The sequence below is a fragment of the Euleptes europaea genome, chromosome 15, assembly GCF_029931775.1.
Source record: "Euleptes europaea isolate rEulEur1 chromosome 15, rEulEur1.hap1, whole genome shotgun sequence".
Lineage (NCBI taxonomy): Eukaryota > Metazoa > Chordata > Lepidosauria > Squamata > Sphaerodactylidae > Euleptes > Euleptes europaea.
In genome coordinates, this window is record NC_079326.1 from 31,539,101 (window position 1) to 31,560,792 (window position 21,692).

The window sequence follows — 21,692 nt, forward strand, 5'->3', positions numbered from 1 at the left end:
ATTTCTCGCTTTCTTCCATTGCAGTCACTAGAGCCTCTGATTATCCCCCAGTGAGTGATGCAAGTGTTGGCAAGGAAGCTATTTCAAATGTTTAAAGGGCTTGGCCATCCAATTATTCTCTAGCTTGTCATCAACCACAGTTCTGAACAGTTACTGCATGCAGAATTGAACTCCTAATATCTAATCCCTATTGTGATTGTTCTGTTTGGTGACTAGATATGTTGGTTTATTCATAATTTACTGGAACAAAATTTGAAAATATGGGCATGTAAAGTTAGTATATCATTTGTTGAGGCTTTTCATGATCTCCAAGAGAATTCCCTTTAACTTCACCATTGGCTCGTGCAGATGGTATCAAATCTAGTTCATTGCTCAAGTCTTGATTGAACTTGACTTCTAAGCGAGTATCTACTTTTTCACATGTTGGTTTGTATTACCTTGGGTTGGATTTAGTGGGATTTTAGCTGCATTTCTCTCTTCACTGCAGTCCCGTACACTAGAAAGTCACACTTGTTACATTCAGTATCTGTGTGGGATGTGGGCAGGTGCTGCAGCCAGAAGGAGGAATTGTGAGAAATTAGTCCTCTTTCACTAACAGAGCAAAACCTTATATAAGTAAGTGTATGGGTGAGACAGAATGAGTAATTTTTGCTGTTCCCTCTTTGTGATAGAAGTCACCTGTGCCACATCCCACACTATTATGGGGGTCCCATTGACTATTGTCAAAGACTTTTGAGAGTTACAGGGAGCTGTTCTGAGAAAGGCAGCAAAGATCTCCTGCTGATGAATGATGGCATCTTATCCATTGTAATTATACTAGTATACAAGTGTTAATTATACTAGTTTAACTATTCAAGGCAAAGCTATTTGCTTCCATTTATATCGTACATACAAAAAATCAAGAGGAAATATAGGGAAAGACCCAGTTCTTTGGTGATTCTGTTACTCATGTACATTATAAGGGTGTGTAAATATGACCTTATACCACCAACTTTCCGTGCAAGTCCAAACTATCTTTAGCATTCTGAACAATTCTAATTACTAGGATTGTAACCTGTTTTTGAGAAGAGGCTCCAATAATAATGAGTGTAAGTTGCTTCTTTCCCGACTTTGTAATGGGATGGAGGTGTAGAGCTACTGGTCAGGCATAGCTATGGCCTCTCACCTTCTTACCTCAAATGTGTGACTTGTAGCGTACATCACCAGAGGGCTGATCATCCATAAGCTGAGGTTTTGAAGGACCACAGGAAGGGTAGGTCTTCGTGCAGTTACCATCTTTTAGCTGTCGGAATGCTTTTAGAGTCTTCCTGAGTAGGTTTGGATACTTAGCCCCCTTATTGGCTAATAAGGCACTAAAGCATTTCTACTTTCTACTTTCAATTTCTACTTTTTCCCTGTGTGGTGTTGGAAAATGTTACCCTCTGTAGTGGAAAGTATATCTAATTATAATAGAACTACCTATTCCTTCCATTAATTCAGTCCACTGATTTTAAAAGGGGCAAGTTACTAGCCCAGAAGGTTCTGGGCTAGTAACCAGCCATTTTCCAAACTGGAAGCAAAGGCTCCTCTTCAGATTGTGTTGTGTGGATACCCATTTGTATCATGAAACATCTTGACTAACATCAGGAAGACCTTGTCTTCACTCTAAACATTATTAAATGTTTTGGTTACAAATGATGGATTGGATTCAGAGTCATGCTTCCACAGGTGCAAGGATTTCCATACACAGAGTGCAAATTTTCTGCCTCCCTTGTTCCGCAGCAGCCCAAAATGCCTTCCTTGTCTGTTGGTGTCCCTTATACCCCAAGAAGAGGACTTCAGGGGCATTTCAGGCTACCGTGACAGGAGATGCACCCAGGAAAATGTGTTCTGTGGGTGGAAATCCTTGTGCTTGCGGAATGTCTAATCTGGATCCAAACCAATAAGACAAGGTTTAATCTAAAACCTTTAAAGCTTTTTTTATTGCAAGTTTGTTTTAAAATAGCAAGTATAGAAGAGTACAGTAAACAGTAGACCAATACCTCAGCCAGTGAATACTGGAGAAGTACATCTCCAAAAGAGCATTTTATTTGGAGCAGTTCATTGAAGCAGAGCTCTTGAAGCAGCCATTTTTAATTGCTTCTTCTCATTGCCATTTTGTGCACAAACATTTTATGCCACAAGTCAATTTCCTCTGGGATGTAAAAATCCAAATGGTAATGGTCCCTACCAGCTGGAATTAAAAATGTATATCTAAATCTCCTGTAGAGCAGTTATGCTTTAGGTAATTCACCCTGTTTTCCCATTAAACTGAAGCATTCAAGCTGGCTGCAACAACCTAATGCTGTGGCCATATGAATACTTTGGTTTTAAACTTGAACAACTTTCAAAACTAGTTAGGGTGGTTTATTTGCTTTGTCGGTTGTAATGGATCATTCCTTGTTCCACAATATAAATCAAAACATTGTTTTTATTTATGTGTGGAGTTTTAATGAAGTACACTCATACTGAATGCTTGAAAAGTCACCATAACCGTTTCCCCCCCTACTATCTGTAGCATTTTATCTGAGGAACAGAAGCCTAGTAGGACAGGCTTTTAGCAAGACAGCTGCCACTGTATATGTTAGCTGAGTGCTTAGCAGCATGACACACAGTATATCTGTCCCTTGAAGATGCACTGGTGTCAGATATAATATTCCAATAAACTTTAAAATCACTGTCTTGGTGAATTATTGGGAAGGGGGTTGTAATAGCAAGCTTGATTAGACAAGTTGATCAGAAGAAAGTACTGCATATAGGCCTTTTTTCTTACTGATAGGAATTCTCATCCCCCATGTAAGGAAGCTTCCTCTATTGACTTTCGGTGGTATAGACAGTAAATAATGGGGTGTGAATGCACAAAGCTTCTCTTCATGATAATGGTAGAATAATTTCTGCATGGCGGAATTACCATGTTCATCGCAACACTCTGGATTAGGCTCCATGGCTTCCTCTCCAAAAAGTGTGCGTGTGTGTATATATATGTGTGTGTGTGTGTGTGTGTAAATATATATATATATTACAGTTTATAGTAAGAATATATATATATAATTCTGAGGTGTCATGGAAGGCTGCAGCAAGCCAGTGGTTTTACTTTTGTGATTAAGCCATTCTGGACTAGTAACTCTGTTGGGAATGTTCTAATATTTAAGAAAGCATCGGGCGCAATACTGAATAGAGTATTATAAGAACTCGCCCTTGTTTGGTGTTGTTGGTGTTGTTTTTTGTCTCCTGTTACAAAACTAGCCTTGTAAGATTTTATGTAAATAAAGTAGCGTACTGACTTGCCAGGAAGAAAAGGGCCAGTTAACCTACAGAGACCTTGCTCGCTTTGTTGGATCCATTTATGTAAATAATTTCACAAACGGTATAAAAAGCATTTTCTTCACAGGCTGCATTCTACTTCTTATTTTTTTTTAAATCCAATTCCTCGGAAGCTTGTGGCAGGTTATGTGCATACAGCCAAAACAGGCCTGACCTTCCTCCTGCACCTGTCAAGATTGGATCTCCAGTGAGGTGACAATTAAACAAAAGCAAATGAAGAGTTATCCTGAGCTATGTTTGGTTTGCCACGTTCACACACATTTGTCCTCTGTGAAGATGGCAGGGCTCTTTTTCCAGCAAAGCCAATCAACCAATTGTTCGAGGTAGCACAGTGAGGAAAGTGCCAATGCCCTGCATGGGTTCAGGTCATTTGTTCCCAGGTCTCGCTCTGAGGGAAGGGCACCTTGGAAACTCTGGGTGATTCCTATTGCACGCTCAGGGAGGCAGGACCAACTCTTCATTTCCTGTCTCCTGGGCAAGAATCACCCTGCTGGCTCAGTTTCAATCAATCAATACCTTTATTGGCATAATCGTAACAAATTCTACTTAAAATTTACCAATCAAAAGACCACGATATCTAGAGTATTTGCAATTATCACATCGTTAAGTAAAGCACGCTGGTGGGTGAGCCCATTCAGTGCGCTGTTCCTAATGAAACTTCAAGAAATCTAACTACTGACCAATGAGTATTACAATCATTCAGCAAATAGCGTACAAGCCTCGCATCAGTTTGAGCTCTACTGTCTTTTAGAAGGGGTTTTATATATTTCTCTCTTGCCAAGGTATGTAATTCGCAGTGCAAAAGGATGTGGGCTACTGATTCAAGTTGTTTTTTTGAGCAGGAGCAGAGTCTCATAAGGAGTATTGATATATCTGCCTCTAGGCTCAGTTTCCTTCCTGCCTCACCAGGGAGAGCAACTTTACAGCGCATCTCTGTGCTGAGATCTAGGCTTTTAGGAAATTCCTTCTAATTTCTCTCTTACTGCCTATTCTAGCCTACCTTAAACTTAATCCTACCTCCTAATCCTCTCTTCTGGCGTTACCTCTGCCTTGATAATCTTCGACTCTGTCATTGCTTTGTATCTTTCTGTCTTGTTTGACGTGACAAAATGGCGGCTGGATGAAATAGAAAGGAAGATGGTTTCCTATCCAAAGAGGACTCTGACCTGGAGCTGGTTCGATCGATCGCCCCACAGGACAACGAGCCCTCTAACAGCTGCTCCCATAGTCTCTTAGAGGACCTCTTAGAGGAGGAACAGGAGTCCAACACACCTAAATGACCACTGAGTGAAGAGCTTGACGTTGAGCCCTCTATAGTTGAGGATCAGCAGCCTAGGCTTTTCTTGGCTGAGAATTACCAGGGCCTGCTATCCCAAGGTTATCATGGCTCTAGACTTAACTGAGGTGTCTCATTCTGCCAAATGAGTCTAAGTGTAAATCAAGGCCAAAGGGAAAAAAGGTATTCTTCCATAGACTCCACAATCAAAGTACAACCAGCAAAATACCATTTCCTGAATACCTTGAAAAAACAGTGAAAGCGGAATGGGACAAACCTGTTGCCAACAGACAGTTCCTAGCTAACACTAAGAAGTCATATACGTTAGCTGCTCCACATGCAATGGAGATGCTACAAATGCCCCTAGTGGATGCCCCAGTACCTGCCAGTTAGTCCTCGGACTTACTTTCTGAGGATGGAGTTGAGTCAAACACATGGCCAAACACTTTTGCATGGAAACGCTGCACTCCAGTGTGGAGTCTCTAAGGCCCAGAGCCTTCATGACAGCAGTAGATGCCCTCCGATGTGCATCACTTCCTAACATGGCACCTTAATGTTGTATTGATAGCCCTCACCAAACTTGGTTTCGAGCCACTACAGGAGGTTCCCCTAAAAGTTTTGAATGATGGTTCTTTTCTTGATGGCCATCACATCAGCCTGTAGGGGGTCAGAGCTGGGGGCCGTCTCCATCAGAAAGGGACTGTATTTTCCATGGGGATAAGATGGTGCCGAGACTGGACCCCACCTTTGTTCCTAAAGTTAATTCCACCTTTCATCGCAAGAATTTCAGTTTTGTTTTGTCCTCAACCCAAGTTCCAAAAGGAAAGGGAGTGGTATTCTCTTGTTCTACGTAGAGCTCTGAGAATATACATCAGAAAAACTGAAGGAATTAGGTGGTCAGATTTGCTGTTCATTTCAATCCCTAATCCCAGAAAAGGGAAGAAGATGTCAAGAGCAGCATTGAGTTATACAATCAGACAATGTATCGCTCAACGATACAGTTCCAGCAGCATCCCTGTTCCAGAAGGCATCACAGTGGACTTGGTCCGCAGAACGGCAACTACAGTGGTATTCAACAAACAAGATTCTGTAGAAGACATCGGCCATGCTGCAACCTGGTCATCAGTACCCATCTATGTTAAACACTATAAGATAAATACTTTCACCTCTGCAGATGCGACCTTTGGCCATAGAGTGTTACAACACATTGTGGATGACTACTAAATCCCACCCGGAATCAGTAGCTCTTGGAGATCCCACAGTTTCCAAGATGCCCTTCCCTCAGACCGAAAACGGAACATTGATTACTTTCCATGAGAATTCATTCTGCTCTGAGGTAAGAAGGGCATCTTGCCTGCCCAAAGTTGGAAGAAGGAAGGCGAACTACTTGGGAGAAGAATATAGTGGGATACCAGGAGTTCCGCTTATTAAGCAGGAAGACTACAATCCACAATCTACAAAAAGGAGGGTCTGTTTTCTTCAGACGTTCTTTTCTCTCTTCTTTCTGTTTGGTCGGTACCTTACCTTGACTCCTTGTTGGCTTTGTTCTTTAGACATTTACCTTTTACACGTGTTATGACCATTGTAGTTTCTATTATATCTGTTCCTGTCATTAGTTAGCTCAGTAAGTATGAAACTGAGCCAGCAGGGCGACTCCCACCCAGGAGACAAGAAATGAAGAGTAGATCCTGCCTCCACAAGCATGCAATGGGAATCACCCACAGTTTCCAAGATGCCCTTCTTACCTCAGAGCAGAAGGAATCCTCACAGTAAGTAATCAAGGTTCCGTTATCACCACTGGCAGAGTCCAATAAGGGATGGGTGTACCTTGTACAAGGTGACCAAATGCATCAAACTCGCCCTTTAGCTATAGCTGCAGTCCATTTGGATCTAGGCTGAGCTTTTGTTTCGTTCTTGTTAGTGAGACTTAAAGCCTGAACATGGCCAGAGTCATGAGACCCTTGGCATACTGTGACTTGATGGACCAGTGGATTCTAGGCAAGCACAGGACATTTAGTGTACCTTTCAGTTTTACCTGTTTGTTGTTTACATTATACTGGTACTTTTGTAAGCCTCTTTGGATCCCCGCTGGGGAAAAAGAGGGGTAAGAAATATAAATCAATCAATCTGGAGGGGCAATATGATGATGGTGGCAACCAACATCTTATTCTAGAGTTTGTGATTATTAGTTTTTTAGCACAAAGCCTCTAAAAATATACCCCACGGAACTCAAGCCTCAATAAAATTTCATCTGAATGGATCCTAGAACATTTTCAATAGAGATGTGATAATGAATTGCCAAAACTGGAAAATATAAAAGTTGGAATTAATACATTGTCATGAAGTCTTGTGTATTTTTTATCTTTATGGTTTGTTAAATAACATTCAGAAAATGCATTGCATTTAAATATTCTCATCTATATACTTGTTACTTTTCAGCAAATTATGAGTGATAGTCCCAAGTATGGTGTTTTCTCCCATAAAATACTTTAAATATAAAACTAACTGCCAAACATTCCTCTGCTATTCTGCCTTGTCACATAAAGATGTTGATATTACTGTTTAAACCTTTTTGAGCAGGATCATAATTTGATCTTTAAGGAAATCCCTAACAATAAGAAATTCAGATTTTATAGGCATGCATGATATTTTTTCCTGTTCTGTGTCTTGTGTGTGTTGGGCTGGCCATGACTTTGTGAAATGAAAGCTTGGGGCCCCTGAGAAGTCATGTGTGTGTGTGTAGGGGGGATCATTAAACTATGTAGAACCTCCCCTCCTAATCCTATCTGCCAGAATTCTACAAACCCACAGGGTGAATTTTCCTCATTGTCCTCCATTTCTCCCTCCTTTTTGGCTATTGGTGGTGGAAAGTGCCTTCAAATCGCAGCTGATTTGTGGCAACCCCATAGAGTTTTCAAGGCAAGAGACATTCAGAGGTAACTTGCCATTGTGCCTTGCCTCCTCATGGGCTGGGAGAGTTCTCCACAGGCTTCATGTGGAGGAGTGGGGAATTGAATCTGGTTTTTCAAATTAGAGTCTACCGCTGTTAACTACTATACCACGCTGGCCCTCCTTTGGCTATTGGCTGCTTCCAATGTTCTGTGCCCCTTGGGCATGCTTAATCCACATTAAGTGAAGTTTTTTGAGGTGGCGGTTTCTTCCTCTAGGGTAGTGTGTCCTTCCTTGTCTATGAATGTTTGTGATGTGAATGTCGGTGATGTTTGCCGCTTTTGTGATTGGTATAGAGGCCTGTCACTTCATTATTAGGTACAGTGATATCAAGTATGGTTTTCATGTGCAAAAATAATAAAATCTTGATTCCCTCCACACGCACACACAAACTTATCTTTAGCTAAACTAATTAACACTGCAAGTGAAACTGGTATGGTTTTGAAAAGTAGTGTATGCAGCCCTCTGAAGATTATCTATTAAAGTGTATTTGAAAATAACCAATATGTTAACAGTATTGAATGTGATGTTTGTCTATGAAACCTTGTTCACTGTCTGAAAGTTAAACAGACGTGCTTAGTGACATACTCTTCTTCCACCACCACCCCAACCTTCAAGCTGCCACTGCTTCCATAACCCCAACTAAATGTATTTTAGCATACACATCTGATTTGTTTAATGCACTTTTCATTAAGCGGCTGGTACAGTATTATGTTGTGGTAAAATGTTATTTCCCCCCTCTGTATGTTTTTTATGGTGAAGCAGAAGAACGGGGCAGCTGTTAAACGATAAAATTCACATGTTTGATTTCAGGAATAGGCATCTGAAAGTGCCCAGGCAAGCTTAATCTACATTACTGGACTTCAGTTAGTGAAGCAGGAGGGAAAAAATAAGTGGTTATGACCTGAACTAAGGTTGGTCATACCATTGCCACTGTTCCTTTAACTGCTTGTTCAGATTTTGTAGAAAGATGGGAGGAAGAGATGGAAGGAGATTTTAGAAATAGGTGTACATGATTAAGAAAAAATATGAGGTTTTAGTTATTTGTTCTTAAACTGAAAGCTGCTACTTTATAGTCAGTCTTTAGAATGCCCCAGCCCTCCCTCACTTGATTCTTTTGCTGCTCTGAACTAAGACAGCAACCATTCTGGAATTAATTTAAGAAGACATAATTAAGAACAACATTTATGATGTAACAGCTATAAATTTATGCAACAATATACAGCAATTGAAAGGCATGCTTGGTTCACCTAACAAACCCCAGCTGGTAAGTGGGTGTTAATAGCTTTAGTTCAGATACGTAGATTTTATTTTCAGGAACTGTTTGATCGTTCTATCAAACTACAAAATGTTAAAGATGGCAATGGTACACTTCACTACTGTCTACATCAAATGAGGACAGGGTGGAGAAGGGTGACATTCTTTTGGGACAAATTTCAGTTAATGAAAGACCGGGGGTGAGGGAGCTGCCCTGTCAATCAAGCCTTTATTTTATTACTTGGGGTTGGCTGATAAAGTATACTGCTATGAAAATATTTACTCTCTTGTGATAACACTCCATACCTCTTGAGGTAGGTTTTCCTCAGATTTCAGGCAGCTTGGAGAAATGGTAGAGGCTTTTTGAAGGAGCAAAGAAGGAATGGCGGTAGGAGAGGGCTGACCAGTTTAAGTTAGCCATATACCCAGGTTATGCGTAATTCAAATGGTTTCCCTCAGGTGGTAGTCAGTGCATTTCTGTGACCTTCATAAAAGTAATGTTTACTTCTTTCTGGCCAAACCTATGTCCCTTTGCTGGAAAGGTGTGATATTGTATCAGACCATAAGATGTACAGTGCCCCACATTGGTAATCTTTTTCAGGAACCTCCAATTAGTGCTTATCTCTCTGAAATAGGGTTGCCAGGTCCCTCTTTGCCACCAGCAGGAGGTTTTTGGGGCGGAGCCTGAGAAGGGCAGGGTTGAGGCAGGGGAGATACTTCAATGCCATGGAGACCAATTGCCAAAGCCGCTATTTTCTCCAGGTGAACTGATCTCTATCGGCGGGAGATCAGTTGTAATAGCAGGAGATCTCCTGCTACTACCTGGAGGTTGGCAACCCTACTCTGAAAGGCAGCTCCTGTTACTGTAAATCATTAGACCTGTTGCTGGAGGTTTTCTGTTCCTTCAACCAAGGAGTTATTCCCTTCCCACTTTTGTCTGTATCCCTCATCTATAACTATGATAGTGGAAGCAACTAACTGGAAAGATGAGGAGGATAATACTTTATCAAAGGTTGAGAGAAGGGATAGGTGAGGTGGAAATTACGCCTATCACTCTCTCCAAGGAATATAACTGTTCAGCACAGTATACATTCTTTTGTGTACTAAAAATCTCCTGGTTTCTTCTTCAGATGCACATGTCCTCGTAAACGTGATCTGTAACTGAACTAACCAGTTTGTTTAGTACTAATGGCTGTGTTTGAAAGAAAATGAGATTCAGGACCTCTGCTAATTAGAGGTTTTTTTTAAAGCAAGTAATTAAACTATTGTACAGATGCCACATTTACATTAGAAGATATATTGCAATCATTGTAAAGTATTCTTATTCAGAAATTGGTACTTGGGCATGAGAAAATGAGACACCACTGGGGAAGAGAAATTGATTTATGAGTTTAGAAACAAGAGTTTAAAAATTGGGTGTTTTCAATTATTTATGCACATTTAGATTGTGAGCAACTATTTCTGGGGTTCATATTAACCAACAGACTTTATTCAATCCCTCCATATTTCTTTTAGTTATTGGTTAAGCCAATCGAAATGGTAGACTAGGTAGTGATGAAGATTCATATATATATATTAGTACTATTGATCTGTTAAAAGAGCCTTGATACTCTCTCCTTAATTTCACTAACAGTTCCATAAAGGCACACGGTTAAAGCAATAAACTAGACTGAAAATGAAGAAATAGTAACATCTGCTATCAGGATTCTCTCATGTACTAACACATATCTGATAACTTGTCTGCCTTCCTTTCCTTTTCTGTCTCTTGCGTTCTTAAGGAACATGTATTTATATTTTGGTTTTAGATTGTAAATCTGTGAGGTGGAGTTTCTTTTCAATGTAACTGTTGTACAGTGCATTGTGTCTGAGGTGACTTATAAAAACAATTATTGTTGAAGGAGATTGGTCACTTGAGAATATTTGTGATGGTAACTTATAATCATACTTCCCGTGTGTGCATTTTTAATTAACTTTGCCAGAATTCCTTCTAATTCAGTAGTTTAGGGAACTTCTGGCACAAATACATAAGAATTGCTTCAATCTGACCAAGATTAATTTAGTCGAGGGGTTTATCCCATTCGGCCCTAACTGAGAACTCAAAGTAATCTGGAAATACCACTGCTTTAACAGAAGTTGATTTCCTGGGGTGGGGGGTGGATCTTTGGAGCCTTTTGGCCGAGATCTCGAACTCTGTGGCTCCTCTAGTGAGTCAGGGTCCTCAGACAGATCTAAAGGCAGAATGGCCTTGGCCAGCAGGGACTGAAATTCATTCCCATTAAAGAGTCTGGTTTGTTGTCCCTCCACTGCTGGCTCCCCTTCTCCCAAGGAGAACTCTCCTTCCTCTCTGACCTAATCATCAGAGGCTTATGAGGATGGGGAATGCTCTGCTATGCAGCCGGAATGGGTGCCCAAAGGGACAGCCTTCCCCACCGCCTTGGTAAGCCGTTGTCACTGTTAATGGCTTGCAGTCCCACCCCTGTGCTGTCCTGAGATGATGGTCCTTGCTGGGGGGAGCTTGGGAGAGAACCCTGTGATGCCCACATGGATGAGACAGATTAAACCTTTTGGAGTGATTGCACTGAGAGGGCAAGGGCCAGCTAAGAAGGGGAGCCTGGATAGAAAAGGGGGGAGAACAAAGGAGTGCTAAGAGGAAAAGCTTTCCTAAGCTAAATGGCCTAATTGCAGCAGAGAGCTACTTTGCTGCTGCTTTTCCTGGTGAGGCATGAAACAAACTGAGGAGGAGTGGGAGAGTCCTGCTTAGGAGACAGGAAGTTGAAGATTAGTTCCTGCTTCCCTGAACAACCAGTGGGAATCACCCAAGATGCAAGATGCCCTCCTCCTCAGAGCGAGAACCGAACAAACACACAAAAAGCCCAAGTGCAGGGGATGTGAGGAGTAATTTTTAAAAATACACTGGGAAAGAGGAGTGCGAGAGAATAAAACCAACATTGGTGGCAGCTTCCACCAAACAATGTTATTTTAATCTGCACAGCCAATCAGAATCCCTGCTGGGCAGGAGCTCCACTTGGTCCCCTCCCCTTTGTAAAAACATTTGGTGGGAACCAGGAAAGGTGCTGGTGGGTGCCCTGGTGCCCACAGGCACCAAGTTGGGGGCCCTGGTGCACTCCAAAATTATACTGACTATATGAAATGTGGGTTTTGTCCCTGAAGCATTACTGCTTTTTTTTTTAAGAGAGATGCTTCAGTTAAGCAATGTAAAAGGTGTGTTTCAGCTTATCACTTGCACATTCTGCAGTGCATGACTAGTTACAACAACAAAAAATACACTCACTGACCAGGATAAAACCTTGTGTGCCCCTCAAGGCTTATTAGGACTCATTGTTATTCCTTTATTTTCTGCTCAAGGCTATAACTGTATGAGCAATGATAAGACAGATACTCTATCATCTATCAATTTAAAAATGCTTCATTTTTTAAAACGTTTTTTTGAAAATGCTTCATTTTTGAAAACATTTTTATCTACTTGAATAAAGAATGTACAAGGGGATAATGTAAATTATACACATTTTGAGGATTACTGTAACTGTGAAGGTCTGTCTATTAATGTAGCGAAATCTAAGGTTCTGATATTTAGTAAAAGGAAAAAAAGGCTAATCTTCAGATGGCGTATAGCAGGCCAATCTATGGAACAGGTTACTCAATTCAAGTACTTGGGAATCCATTTCGATGCATCCCTCACATGGAAATAACATATGGACCTGGTGGGAAATAATGCTTTGAAAGTCTGTACGACAATTGTAAAATACTTTTATATAGCAGGAGGTAGATTTGTCCCCTCGGCTCTAAAGGTATATAATGCCAAGGTCTTGGAGGGCAGATATTAAAAAGTGCCATACTCAAATAGAACAATTATATGCTCACATGACAAAAAGACTTTATTAAACTGGCATCAACTGTTAACTTCTGCTAACCATCTACTTCCTTGATACAAAAAGTAGACAGGAAGTAATGACAAAGCAATGCATGGAGGGATAAGTAGAACAAATATATTCATGGCAAAATAAAAGTCTCTAGGAGAGGAGCAAAAGCGACTATGCAATATTACAACATCAGTCATGGTCTGCGTTGTACCATATTTGCACACATTGAAGAACTGAGTAAGATCCCCCCCTTTTTGCAAATGGTAGGCTGAGCCATCTGTGTTCACCTTAGATTAGGTATTGTGTCCTACTGTTTTGCTCTCTGTTACAATATCTCACGAGCGCCTATGCAGATGTAATATTTCCAAGTTCCTTAACTGTTCTTAAGAAATCTGGAATGGACTGCATTATAGGAATGGGGCAGCATATTTCTTCCTCCCCATGCAAATAGTTCTTTCACTTTATCATGATTAAGTTATTCCCTAAGGCATAGGGTGGCTTGGGTCTTAGCTGTCTGTGGTTAATGCTGACCACCTGCTAAGTATTCAGATAACATTATAGAGTTAACAAGATTCTCTTGCAGTGGACAGAGCAGTCTTCAGAGTACATTAGGCAAAAGCAGTTTCTCCATTCTTTCTAGCAAAAGCTGGCTCCATCCCCTTGGCTTTCTTTTTTCAATCCCCCCCCCCTTTCTGGGAACTTCAAACTTTAGGAGGGCCTGAGACATTTTTTGCAAGTGAGATGTTAATATGGCAAGATTCTAGTACAGGCAAGCCTATGGAGATTTGGATATTTTATTCATTTGCATCTGAAGTCATAACGACCGTGTTTCTAGTGGTTCATCCAAAATATGTTTCCTTAGTACTAATTCCTAATGATTTCAATGAATCACCTTCTTCTTAATTATTGGGATAAAAATGTATGCTGTAAACAGAAATGCGAAAACCATGCAATGAGTCAGGGTGCAATTGGTACCCTATCTACAGCCATTTTTTCTATTCCAGGCTGAGTCAGTTGCAGAAGCCTTCTTTGTTGCCTTTAATTCTGTTTACGGGAAGTTAGTATATATATATTGAAATAAGTAGTCCATTTCTATGTCTGGTATTTAGGATAGTGAGATGATAGTGCTAAACCCTTTCTTTCCCCAGAGACTTGCAGTCTGTAAAACGGATATGGATTAAGTGGTTTTCCTTCTAATTTTATTTTTTCCTGTAAATACATCTGAACATTTCAGTGTGAAAACTCCATCTATGTATTTGACTGTGCTATTTTGGCAACTGACAGAAATTGGCTTTGAATGGGTGCAAATTAATGCCTTATTAGCAAATCTCATATTGTAAAGGAATAAACAAGTTTACATGAATGAATCCTCCAGTGAAATATGTTATTGAAAAGTAATCTTTTTATTATTCTACATGCTGGAAGGGAAGAATACAGTTTGATTGTTTGTTTCCACATAGCGAATACAAAACATGGATGCAATCCTGTTTAATTTTCTAGTTGTAATTTATAGGATGTTAGCAGTGCAATCCCAGATCTGCACCCTTCTAACTCCATTGAAGTCAAATGGCTAAAAAGGGTATACTCTGCTTAGGACTGCACTGTAAAATGTATAACTTTCTAGCAAGATTGCATCCTACATTTGTTACTGTTTCCTGTGTTGATTTTCAGAAACCATAACAAATTGGATAAGTAATATTTTTGGTGTATCTGATTTTGTTAATTGGAAATGGGAGGTGTGTTTTGGGCCTGCCACAGATACTTCATCCCTTTTCATCTGCTAAATCAGGTTCTTTCATAACTTGGGTAAGCAGATGGGGAGGGCTGGGTGTGGGTACAGGGGATGCATACAGGCTTCTGGTTCTCTAAACCAAAGCTTCTTAAACTGTGGGTCGCGACCCCATGTGGGGTTGCATAACTGAATGTGGGGGCCGCAAAAAATTTGGAAACAGTAAAAGGTTTCTTTATGATTTATTATCAGTAAATGTTTTATTTGTATACCTATTTTGTGTGTAAAGTGTCGTCAAGTCGCAGCTGACTTATGGCGACCCCTTTTGGGATTTTCACGCCAAGAGACTAACAGGTGGTTTGTCAGTGCCTTCCTCTGCACATCAACCCTGGTATTCCTTGGTGGTCTCCCATCCAAATACTAACCAGGGCTGACCCTGCTTAGCTTCTGAGATCTGACGAGATCAGGCTAGCCTGGGCCATCCAGGTCAGGGCATATACCTATATACCCAGGGTCATGTAAAAATTTCTTGGGCGAAAAGGGGTCGCAAGTGGAACCAGTTTAAGAAGCCCTGCTCTAGACTGCCCTAACACACTGTAGGTGTTTATCTGAGAGGACGGAAAGGAAAAAGGATTCTGTTGAACCCTATAGGGATTCTTCTGTATGCAAGTATTGATCATGCCTTATGTGACTGTAAAATGAAAAGTAAGCTTTTAAAAAGTCTTAAGGCTTGTTTTTGTTTCCTTCTCTATAGCTCTACAGAAAAATCATTTCCCTGGAGATCTGCAGGTACAGTTGTTTGTATGTATGATGTACATCTCAAATGCAACATGTTTCTTAATTTTGCTCACAAGTTAATAACGATGCTAACTCAAACCGGAATGTTTTGTTGAATGCAAGATACTGTTGATTTTATTCATGTTGAAATGTTTTACTCAGTAAAATACTTTGAATGTTTCTGATATATGTTTTTGCGTATACACTAAAAGCAAACCTTACAGATTTATCAAAACAATTTGTAAGTATTGTCGAAGGCTTTCACGGTCAGAGTTCATTGGTTCTTGTAGGTTATCCGGGCTGCGTAACCGTGGTCTTGGTATTTTCTTTCCTGACGTTTCGCCAGCAGCTGCGGCAGGCATCTTCAGAGGAGTAACACTGAAGGACAGTGTCTCTCAGTGTCAAGTGTGTAGGAAGAGTAATGTATAGTCAGAAAGGGGTTGGGTTTGAGCTGAATCATTGTCCTGCAAAAAGTATCAAAGGTAATGTGCTAATCATTGTCCTGTAAGTATCAAGATAATGTGCTAATGATACCACACCCTCATTAGCACATTATCTTGATACTTACAGGACAATGATTAGCACATTACCTTTGATACTTTTTGCAGGACAATGATTCAGCTCAAACCCAACCCCTTTCTGACTATATATTACTCTTCCTACACACTTGTCACTGAGACACTGTCCTTCAGTGTTACTCCTCTGAAGATGCCTGCCGCAGCTGCTGGCGAAACGTCAGGAAAGAAAATACCAAGACCACGGTTACGCAGCCCGGATAACCTACAAGAACCAACAATTTGTAAGGTTTGCTTTTAGTGTATATACTGTTTAAGTGGTCGTAGCTTCTTAAACACCCATTCTTAGCAATGTGTAAGGGGTGTGTCATATTATGATTGTGTACTGCTTATCATTTCTGTACAGGAAAACAATAGGGTCATGAGTGCATGGTCTGTTTCAGCATAAGTATACTGCCCTGCTGTCTGCAGTGTGGCTATATGAGATACATAGTGTCATTAATGGCATAATTACCGTGTCGATTAAAGTGAGCAGGGTCTTTCTTATGGGGTACATGTGGCTACAGATTACAGTGATGTAAAGCTACTGTTTGAAGTATGTTGTAATGCTGAAGTTTTCAAACTGTGTTCCCTAATGGTCAGTATTGAAGGATAATTTGCATGAAAGAAAGTATGTGTGCCAGTATAATCTTTTTCTCTGTAGTGCACATAATTCAGTTTGCAAGACCTGAGTAAAGTTAACAGCAGGACTTTTTGGAGGTCATTAATTGATAGGGTTGCTATAAGTCAGAAATGACTTGCTAGCGCACAACACACAGTGCACGGAATTACATTCCGTGCAATCCAAAGCAGAGATATACTCTTAAAGTCTGTTGAAATCAATGAGCTTAGAAGGATCTAACCTTGTTAAGGGTTGCACTGATTTTCATAGTTTGATTGATGACCCCAACAGGGCTCACTGGCATCTCAATAAGTGTGTGCCAGATACAGAGATCTAAAATATTTAGATATCAAATTAAACTTTACAAGATTGAATATTTAAAATAACCTATTATCATCAAACACATCATCTATGGATACTAACATCTGGAGATTGAGTCCATGAACAGACAAGACAGATCTTTCTACCCAGCACTACTCCTCATAGGTCCCCTGCTAATTATAACATAATGTTATAAAACCAAACATATCCTTGAAAATATGTTGTATGAGGTAACAATATATATAGGAATCATCAAATGCTATATATTTTCTTACATTAAAAAATCCATGCTACATATTTAGAGTGAGTAGAACTTTATCTTAAAACCTTTTACCCATTCCAGAAAAGCTTTTTTCCCAGTACTTCCCAAAATTTCCCAATTTTGGGGGGAGTAGGTCCTTGGTGGGAGGGAAGAGTTTCTCCCCTATTTTTCCCACCCTTCATATCTTCTGGGCCTTTATATCTCTAGCCCTGGAACATGTCCCAGAATTCTCTGAAATGTGCAGGGCTTCCTTAGCAGACAAACTGACATGACTTGTTTATTGTGGGAAACAATAGTAAATCTGCCTACCGTATCTTCTTATTCTGTGTAGCGTGACCTCAGTAAATCAAGCCAGTCCCTAGCAGGAGGTGGAAAGGTTCTAATTGGTTTGATATAGACATTACATTATGACTTCAAAGAAAATAAAAAAAAGTTATACAGTGATCTTAAAAATGGTGCCTATGGATGCCATGGTGCTTGCTGACGTTGTTGCTAGTGCTTGCTTGTTCCTTCCTGGAAGCACAGATCCAGTCTTGGCTTTTTTTCACATGTGAAGCAAGATGTTCTTCAGAAGACCTTTGGAGACATTACCTTTGGTCTACAGGAAAAACCCATGTACTAATAGCTGCCTCAGTCATATTTGCTTGGAACCTCTCAGTGTTTAATGATTGAGTCCATCTCTTGGCAGCCATTTTGTGGTGATCTCCCCTATGCTTTTTCCCAATTCCAAGAAAGCCGATACTGTTCAACGAGGTTGGGGATCCTGCTTATTAAACAGCATATGGTGAACTTGAAATGTCCCCGGTGTGTTGAACGCTTTGTTAACAAAAGAAGATGCTAGTTTTTTTAAGCAGTAACTATATAAATCATAGGTTTTATGTTCTACATTCAAGTTGGAATCCCTTGAGAAGTGACAAGCGTCATCATGTAAGAATTTATGTATGTATTTTGTTACATCCACCTTACCTCTTTTTAAAACTATGAAGTTTGGGGATGGTGTTGGAGAGGCTTGACCCAGGAACTTGGGATATCTCCTGCTCAGAATGGGGTTATACTCCCCCTAAAGTTCGTAGCTTGGGGGGGCTGCTAGACCCAGCCCTCCTGCTGGATAAAAAGATGGCACGGGGTGCCTTTCACCAGCTGTGGCTGGTGAGCCAGATGTGGCCGCTTCTAGGTGAGAAATGTCTTGCCACTGTGGTGCCTGCCTTGGTAATCATCTAGATTAGATTACTGAAATGTTCTCTACATGGGACTGCCTTTGAAGACTGTCTGGGAGCTACAGTTGGTACAGAATGCTGGGACCAGAACATTGACTGGGTTGTAGGGACCATGTCACTCCAGTCTTGTTCCATCTACACTGGCTCCCAGATTTCTTCTGAACTCAATTCAAGGTCCTGGTATTGACCTTTGAAGCCTTATATGGTATGGGGCCAGCATACCAGAAGGATCACCTTCTCCCATATGAACCTACCCTTCCACTCAGGTCATCTTTGGAGGCCCTGCTTCAGGTGCCCCCACCACCTGAGGCTAGATGGCTGGCAACCTGAGAAAGGACCTTCTTGACAGTGGTACCAAAACTTTGGAACTTCCTCCCCTAAAAGTTTCATCCGTCTCCCTCTATTGTCTTCCACCATTGCGTGAAGACTTTTGTTTTGGTCAGCATTCCCCCAATAACTGCTGTTGGTGCTCCTCCTTGGATTTGTTTTTATGTGTGTCTGTGTGTTTATATGTTTTTAATTATTTAAATATTTTATATAGACACTGTTTTAATGTCGTAAACGTTTTAATGTTCTTGGGGACCCTATATGGGAGGAAAGGTGGCATAGAAATGTTTTTAATTAATTAACAGAATAAAACTTGTGTTAGCAGTAATGTTTTTTCCAAATAAAGTTTTAAAATATTAATGCAGCAGATATATGTTGGAAATATTTGTATATGCTTAGTTGTCCTTTTAAAAACCTCTTAATTTTTAAGGTGGTTGTTCATTCTTCCACGATGTCTGTCACTCAAATTTGAGGTGATACTTCAAACTTTTATTTCTTAATAACTTCCATCACATTATATCTTTTTACATTTTATTACTGCTCAGAGAATATACTCTGTTCAGCATTTTTCTCTTCAGACCATATTCCTGAGAGCCATACTTATGGTCTCCCACTGTGTTCCTAATGCAGTTTTGCATCCAGAAGCAGGTTAAATGTATCTGGAAGCTTGTGCAGGGATAAACAGGATCAATTACTTGCTGAAACTTGTTTGCTCTCCTGTGGGTCTTACACCTTTAACACTAACAGACCCCTTTCAGAGAAATTAGGATCCGTTGGATATACTCCTAGTAGCTTCATAGCCTTGGGTTATTCCAGAACTAAAACAGAAACTAAGGAAAGGATATGGGACACTAAACTTCAACACCATTTAAGTTCTGCTGCAAAGTACCATAACTTCAGGAACAAGAAACTGGTGTTGTCAGACTTTACAGTTCAGGTATTGATTCCCAAACACGGTGTAGTTTTCATTTTGGCCTGTTTCAATGTTCTTCCATGCGCTTTATTAGAAGGGATGTACCATGGTGTGCCACTTCAGGAGCGTTTGTGCCCTTGCGCCACTGGGAAAATTGAAGCGGTTGGGCATGTGTTCTTGCATGGTCCCTTCTAAAATGACCTTAGATACGTATGTAGAAAAGAGCAAGAGTCCAGTAGCACCTTAAAGACTAACAAAAATATTTTCTGACAGGGTATGAGCTTTCGTGAGCCATAGCTCACTTCTTCAGATACCATATTTATTACAGCTATCCTCCAGGCAGAATGGTGGAATGATATACCTCCTTTCTTATGGAAGATCTTAAATCTGAAACCTTGGATAAATTGCCAGATTCTGTGCAGATGCCAAAGTCCACAGAGGTTCAATATTGATTCAGTGATACTTATTGGCTTTTTATATATATATTTTATTGGAAGACCATATGTTCTGGTAGCCACTCTGTTCACGTAAGTTTTGTCTGCTGGTTTATGACTGTATGGCTGGTTTATGCTCCTCCTATTCTGTTCTGTCAGTGTGTATCCAGTACTCTGACCTTAGACACCATTGGCCATCTTTAGCATATTGAGTCTTCTACATTGTTGTTGCTTGTTCTCTAACAATAAAATTGCAAACATTTCTTGTTTGTTTGTTTTTCAAACATGTATCCTCTAAAGTCCCCCCCCCATACACACACTCCTTTTGGTTGAGCCAGCATGGTGTAGTGGTTGAGAGCGGCGGACTCTAATCTGGAGAACCGGGTTTGATTCCTCACTCCTCCACATGAGCGGCGGACTCTAATCTGGTGAACCAGGTTTGCTTCCCCACTCCTCCTCATAAAGACTGCTGGGTGACCTTGGGCTAGTCACGCTCTCTCAGCCCCACCCACCTCACAAGGTGTCTGTTGTGGGGAGGGAAAGGGAAGGTGATTGTAAGCCGCTTTGACACTCCTTAAAGGTAGAGAAAAGCGGCATATAAAAACCAGCTTTTCATTGTTGTGTCTATGGTGCAGTCCTGTATGGAAACTGCGCAGGCACAGGCCAGCCGCAGGAACTCTTCCAAGCTTTTCTTGAAGCTTCAGAGCTATCGGAGTGCTCTCCTGCCCCTTCCCTGCCGAGGGCAGACTCCCATTTTTCTGTCCAGGGGGTCATGTGATGGGGCGGGGCGAGCGCTCCTCCCTGAGTTCTTGCCTCAGAAATTTTGCCATCCAGCACTACTGGATTTCCCTGTGAATTAGGATTTAAGAAACTGAGCTTTTGGTTCCTTTATTTCATCTGGAGCTAATCTCTTAGCTCAAACCAATGTGAATACATTTTGAAGGAGATTTGGGGACTTTTTTCTTTGTTGCCAGGCTTCAAGAAGATTTGGAGTTGCTTTCAGGGTGTAGATTAAGCTTCAGCTGCCTCTGCACCAGCTGTATTTACCTTCCTAAAATACATCAGCTGTGGGAGCAAAAACATTCACAATAGGTTTGTGTTGCTGAAATATGACCATTGTGCAGTCTACAATGGAACTGCACAGATTGAGTGCCTGTGAGAAGTACCCGTTGAAGTATAATAGAATGACTGAGTTGCAGGGATATATAAGTAGCTTGCTGTTTCCCTTCCCTTTAACCTTGCCAGTCTAGCACTGTAGCATGGTTGCCCTAACTTCAGAGATTTGAGGCTAGGGGAGCAGGGGCTGGTCATCCAACTTCGAGCATGTGTAGAATATAGGAGTATGATACGTTTTTCTCCTTCCCCGTGCTGCAGATGAAAATTTAAAGAAAACTAAACTTGAAGTTGGGGGATGCTTACCTCATAGATTCAATAAGGTTTTAGGGGATTCAGTCACCTAAAGAACAGAGAGCCCTTGGAAGAGATGATTGATTAAGAATGGAAGAAGCTAAATATCCCCTCCCTTAGACTCTCTTTGCTTCAAAGTAATCAGAGCCTTTATAATCTTATATTAACCTTGCCTGGTGTGGGAGAGGTTTATGGTATGAGAATGGATGCTTCCTGGCACGCAGATCCCTATCTCCAGTTATATAGGGCTTCAGCAGTCCAATCCCCCCTTTTCTCTCCCTTCCCCCCCTCCCAACTTTAACTGGCACATTTACTTTCAACATGCTAATTGTTCCTTGGGCCACTGGCAAGGAGAGCTCATGTTAAAAACGATTTTTTTTTCCTGCATGCTTGCAGTCCCCCAAGTAAGAAGAAATGCTGACCT

At 40.8% G+C, this 21,692-nt stretch overlaps 1 protein-coding gene across 12 annotated transcripts in view; it reads left to right on the forward strand.

Moving 5' to 3' along the window:
* PKP4 (plakophilin 4) overlaps positions 1-21,692 on the forward strand; it is a 100,041-nt gene that overhangs the window by 23,487 nt on the left and 54,862 nt on the right. For all 12 annotated transcript variants that reach the window (XM_056861602.1, XM_056861606.1, XM_056861604.1 and 9 more), the window contains exon 3: positions 15,189-15,223. In XM_056861602.1, coding sequence (XP_056717580.1) covers positions 15,189-15,223 — 35 coding nt within the window. The remainder of the gene's footprint in view (positions 1-15,188; positions 15,224-21,692) is intronic.